This window comes from Tyto alba, unplaced genomic scaffold (assembly GCF_018691265.1).
Source record: "Tyto alba isolate M040663 unplaced genomic scaffold, T.alba_DEE_v4.0 Super-Scaffold_14, whole genome shotgun sequence".
Taxonomy (NCBI): domain Eukaryota; kingdom Metazoa; phylum Chordata; class Aves; order Strigiformes; family Tytonidae; genus Tyto; species Tyto alba.
In genome coordinates, this window is record NW_024881276.1 from 58,991,184 (window position 1) to 58,996,445 (window position 5,262).

The 5,262-nt window shown below is 62.4% G+C and overlaps 1 protein-coding gene across 1 annotated transcript; it reads right to left on the minus strand.

Moving 5' to 3' along the window:
* Window positions 1–205: 205 nt before the first annotated feature.
* On the minus strand, window positions 206–4,280 carry GAPDH (glyceraldehyde-3-phosphate dehydrogenase). The gene is made up of 12 exons (XM_032995663.2): window positions 4,190–4,280; window positions 3,655–3,698; window positions 2,903–3,002; window positions 2,524–2,630; window positions 2,350–2,440; window positions 2,095–2,210; window positions 1,904–1,985; window positions 1,604–1,755; window positions 1,390–1,468; window positions 1,087–1,170; window positions 856–953; window positions 206–507 (listed from the first exon to the last, which is right to left on the minus strand). Exons 2-12 carry the CDS (start codon window positions 3,675–3,677, stop codon window positions 438–440), a joined length of 1,002 nt encoding a protein of 333 aa, XP_032851554.2. The 5' UTR covers window positions 3,678–3,698; window positions 4,190–4,280; the 3' UTR covers window positions 206–437.
* Between the last annotated feature and the right edge of the window lie 982 nt (window positions 4,281–5,262).

Here is a 5,262-nt window from a genome sequence, read left to right on the forward strand (position 1 = left end):
CTCTGCCCGAACAGCTCTTCTGCCATTTCTCATGTCTCTGCTGCCTGGGGTCACAGCCACCACACTGTGTCTCTGTGACCCTCCTCTTTGCTGGGCCAGCCCTTCAGTTGCAGCCAGGGCCCATCTTAAATTTAAGCAAGCACCTCCATTTGCTCTTTACACCCCACCTCTTGCTCCCACTTCCCACTGACAGACCGACAAAGCATTTCAGATGGTGATCACTTTTATTGATGTAAGGTGGTACACAAACAGATCAGTTTCTATCAGCCTCTCCACCTCCCCCAGGTTCGGGGAGAAGTTGGAGGAGTGGGGGAGACAAGGGAACAGAACTGGCCTCTCACTGCAGGATGCAGAGCTAAGCGGTGGTGAAGAAGGGCAGGGGCTCCAACAAAGAAGAGTCCTGCTTCCCGAGGCAGCAGGGGGGCTGTGTGCTGGGCTCACTCCTTGGATGCCATGTGGACCATCAAGTCCACAACACGGTTGCTGTATCCATACTCGTTATCATACCTGGGGACAGAAACAGAAGTGCTCTCAGGACTGACCCATTTCTTGCAGTCATTGTTCCTGCTCCTCTGCCCCCAATTCCACGCAACTGAACCAGGCAGCTTCCCACCCACTTCCCAGCAAAGTGTTCCATCCACCCTTCAGCAGGGGAAGAAGGCTATAGGAATTCCAGGTAAGAAACAATCTCACTCTAGAGACACTGTTACATGCCGGAGCCACCCAACTCAGCTGGGTTCTGTGCATCACCCTGCACTGCCAGTCAGCAGTGATGTACAGGACAGAAGCCTGTAAGCGGTCTGTGCCAGGCCCTACCCCACAGCCTCCCACCACCGCCCCCCAGGCTGTGCCTACCAGGAAACCAGCTTGACAAAATGGTCATTCAGTGCAATGCCAGCACCCGCATCAAAGGTGGAGGAATGGCTGTCACCATTGAAGTCACAGGAGACAACCTGGAACAGAGGGAAAATTGTAATACAGATACTCACAGCCTGAAACCCGAATCAGGACCCCAGTAAGGCTGCTACCACCAGAAAAACAAGGTGAACATGAAGAACCACAGACTTGAGACTAGGAGCTGCTTACCTGGTCCTCTGTGTACGCCAGGATGCCCTTCAGGGGCCCATCAGCAGCAGCCTTCACTACCCTCTTAATGTCATCATACTTTGCCTGAGAAGAGGAATTTAAAATGGTCAGATCCCAACTCACACAAAATGTCTGCTGGGGGGAGGGAGGACAGACACATGGCAGCACTGTGGCAGGCACTATTTTCACAAATATCAAGTCTTAGGGAAGAGATGGATGCAGAGAGGGCAATTCCAGATAAAAGGAGTTTAGAGGAAGCAGGGGCAGGCTGGAGGTTGTTAGGGCCTTGTCCACAACACTTACTGGTTTTTCCAGACGGCAGGTCAAGTCCACAACAGAGACATTGGGGGTTGGCACACGGAAAGCCATTCCAGTGAGTTTCCTGGGAGAGACACGAGTCAGCAGGCAACAGCACCAAGCACCCCTCTCTGCCAGCCCTCCCTTCTGCTAGAGAGCATCAAGAGCTGGCCAGGCACTCGTTGCCTGCTTCTGACACCCAGGAAGGGACAACACTCACCCATTGAGCTCAGGGATAACTTTTCCCACAGCCTTAGCAGCCCCAGTAGATGCTGGGATAATGTTCTGGGCAGCGCCTCTGCCATCTCTCCACAGCTTCCCAGAGGGCCCATCCACTGTCTTCTGCGTGGCTGTGATGGCATGAACTGTGGTCTGGGGAAAGAGAGCACAGGGGTAAGAACACAGCCAATGCTCTCCCGAAAAAGCATCCCAAGGGACACAGGGAGTACAGATGCTTTTCCTCTCACGTGAGGGGACCTGGGGATAGGGCACCCTCCTGAGCAGCAAGCTCCAGACCTACCATAAGACCCTCCACGATGCCAAAGTTGTCATGGATGACCTTGGCCAAGGGCGCCAAGCAGTTAGTAGTGCAAGAGGCATTGCTGGGGAAGAGAAAGGAAAGGTGGTCAACTAGAGGCAACACGCCTACAAAGGTGAGATGAGACCCGACATAGCTGGCGAGAGCTCCAGGACAGAGCGCTCTCTCCTTACCTGACAATTTTCAGAGACTTGTCATACTTGTCATGGTTGACACCCATCACAAACATGGGAGCGTCAGCTGAGGGGGCAGAGATGATAACACGCTTAGCACCACCCTTCAGATGAGCCTGGAAAAAGAAAAAGAGATTAGATAACCTAGAATCCCTCCAATAGTTCACTTCTCCCAATAACCTCTTCCCTGTCTTGAACGACTTCACACATGGTGTTTTGTCCCTTCTCCTGGGTGCCACTGTGGCATATACTCACCCCGGCCTTATCCATGGTGGTGAAGACACCAGTGGACTCCACAACATATTCAGCACCAGCATCTCCCCACTTGATGTTGCTGGGGTCACGCCTGAGGAGGGGCAAAACGGTCAGAGCTGCTCTGCAAGACATCTGCTTTCATCCTCCAAAGGGGCAAGAGGGAGAGATACTTACTCCTGGAAGATGGTGATAGCATTCCCATTAATCACAAGTTTCCCATTCTCAGCCTTGACAGTGCCCCGGAAGTGACCATGAGTAGAGTCATATTTGAACATGTAAACCTAGTGAGGAGAGAAGGGGGGGGAAGGTCAGGCACTGCAGCTGCCATCTCCCCAACCCTTGCTCTGCCTACACCACGCTCTCAGCTCCCCACCTCCCACCTCCTCAGTGACCTTGTCCCAACTACCTCAATGTAATCGGCTCTGCCGAACCCACCAGCCCTCCCCCCCGTGCCCCTACCCCCCCACACCAGCTCCTCCTGGGAAGCTACTAGAACAGAGCCAGAGCAGCCCTACTCTCAAAGGCCCAGAGGGGGCACTGCAAGGCAACTCACCATGTAGTTCAGATCAATGAAGGGATCGTTGATGGCCACCACTTGGACTTTGCCAGAGAGGATGGCAGCCCGGGTGACCAGGCGACCGATGCGGCCAAATCTGGGGAAAGACGGACACAGGTGAACAACAGCAAACCTCCTGGGCTGGGGACGGCCCGCTGCCTCCCTGCGAGATCATCTGCTGCTCCCTCGCCCAGCAGGGCAGGAGGAAGGCCAGCGGCCATGTCCAAAGGCCGAGGTACTGCGGTTAAAGATTAAGAGCGACCCCCGCACCGCAAAGGTCAACTGCTAAATTTACTGAGGGCCCGGGGGATCTGGTTACTCCTCAGAGAAGGTCACATCCCCCAGGCCGCCACCGACACATGATCCATCAGGCGACCTTTTTTTGGGGGGGGGGGCACCACAGCCTGCAGGCGGCAGGGTGCAGGGACCCCCGGGGATGCCGGGGCGGGCAGGCCGGCAGCGGCGGCTCTTCCGGGGTGAGTCACCCCGAATCTGCAGGGGGAAGTGACTCAGCAGCTCTCCCTGCCCCAGTCCCTCAGCCAGACACGAGGGGCGACGATGGAGCAGGACCAACGGGGGGGGGGGGTTACAGCTCCCGCCCGCCCTTGAGGCGACCTTGCCCCCCCCCCTTCCCCTCATCCCCCTCCCGCCTCTCCGAGGCGACCTCGCTCCCCAATTCCTTCATCCATCCCGCTCCCATCCCGCCCCCGGGCACCTCCCGGTGCCGCAGCCCTGCCCCGGCGACTCACCCATTGACTCCGACTTTCACCATCTTCGCCTCTTCGGGATGTTTCTACGGGCAGAAATCGCCGGTGAGGCGCGTGGAGGGGGCAACCGGCCACCGCCCCCGGCGGCCGCGCCTCGCCCTGCCCGCCCCGGGCACCGTGAACGAGTCGCCAGCCACCGGGGGGGGGGGGGGGGGGGGGGAGAGAGAGAGAGAGGGGGCGGTCCGAACCCGCCCCCCGGGGCGATATCCCCCCCATGGTCAAACAGCACCCCCCCCTCCCCAAATCTCACCGCCCCCCCCCCCCCCCCCCCCCCACTCCGCCCTCACCGCCTCCATCTTGCGCCACACGGCTCCGCACCGCCTTTGTGCCCGGCGGGCCCAGCGCCACGCGGCCCCGCTCCGCCCGGGGGCTGCCGCCCTCCTCCTCCCCCACCACGCTGGCGGTGCGGCGTCCCCGCGTGTTCGCGTCCCCGCTCCCTCTCCCCCCCCCCACCAGCCGCCCCCCCCCTCTTTCCTTGCGCATCTCCTCCGCACCGCCCCCCGCTCCCCACCGTTACCTGCTGCCTCCAAGCCGCCCCGTCACGCAGTGAGAAGGTGGCGCAGCGCCGCTCCGCCGCTCTTTATACCCGCGGAGGGGGAGGGCTGGGGCCCGCCCCGCCGCGCCGGCGGCGAATGGGGCCGTGGGGGTGGGACCGGGCTACGTGCGGCCGTGCTGCGGGTGCGGCTGCCCCCCCCCCCCCCCCCCCCCCCACCGTAACAAAGGCCCCGCGCCGGTGGGGGGGGGTCCGCCACGGTCCCCGCGGGGCGGGGGTGCGCGCTGCACCTTCCCTCCTGCACCACCCCGGGGGTGGGGAGGGGGGAGCGGTGGTGAGAGATGCCCCGGTCCCGGGGGAAGCCGAGTGCGAGTCCTCGCCCCGCGGTGTCGTCCCCAGGGCGGGGGAGGCGCGAAGGGCCCCCCCGCCCTCCCCCCCCCCCCGGTAATGGCCAGTGCGCGACTGGCTCCTCGGGGCTCGTGGCCGCCAGCGCCCCGTGGCACAGGCGCGTGTGCCGCTTTCCCCCGGTAACAAAGGAGAGACGCCCCCTCCCCGCCGGCTCCAGCCTGCTCCCCCAGCACGGCGGCGGGGGGGCTGCAGAGATGCTGGGGACGACCCGAGGGAGCAGCGGCTCTCCAAGCATCTCCCACTTCCCCCCCCCCCCCCCCCCAGCGCTGCTGGCTGGGAGCTCTCTCGCCCCCGAGGCTGGGGAGCCCCCCCCCCCCCACCCGTGTCAGTGAGGCAACTGCGGCACCGCCGCTGCCCGCGGGACGTGACGGCGGAAATCCTGCCCGTGCGCTGGCCCGCGCCGGCCGCGCCGGGAGGAGGGAGCGCTGCCTGCATGGCGGCTGCCCAGCTCACCGCCCCCCCCCCAGCGCTGGGCTCCCTCACCCAGCTGTGCAGGGCTGCATCCCCCCCCCACCCCCCCCCCCCCAGCTTGGCGCGGGGGGGGGGGGCTTGTGCGAGCCCCAAGGGGCAGCAGGACAAACCCACGTTAGGCACAAGACCTAGAGCATGCCCCAAAGCCCCCCGTCCTTTGGGGTGGGGGTCCCGGAGGAAGGTGTGGGAGCAGCGGGGATGCAGGTCAGGGCTGGCAG

Excerpts from the sequence above, each read along its gene's own strand:
- GAPDH (XM_032995663.2), bottom strand. The coding sequence starts at position 3,677 with ATGGTGAAAGTCGGAGTCAATGG. Across the intron at positions 1,756-1,903 it reads GCATCGTGGAGGGTCTTATG|ACCACAGTTCATGCCATCAC; the intron begins GTAGGTCTGGAG and ends CTCTTTCCCCAG. Across the intron at positions 508-855 it reads TTTGTCAAGCTGGTTTCCTG|GTATGATAACGAGTATGGAT; the intron begins GTAGGCACAGCC and ends TTCTGTCCCCAG.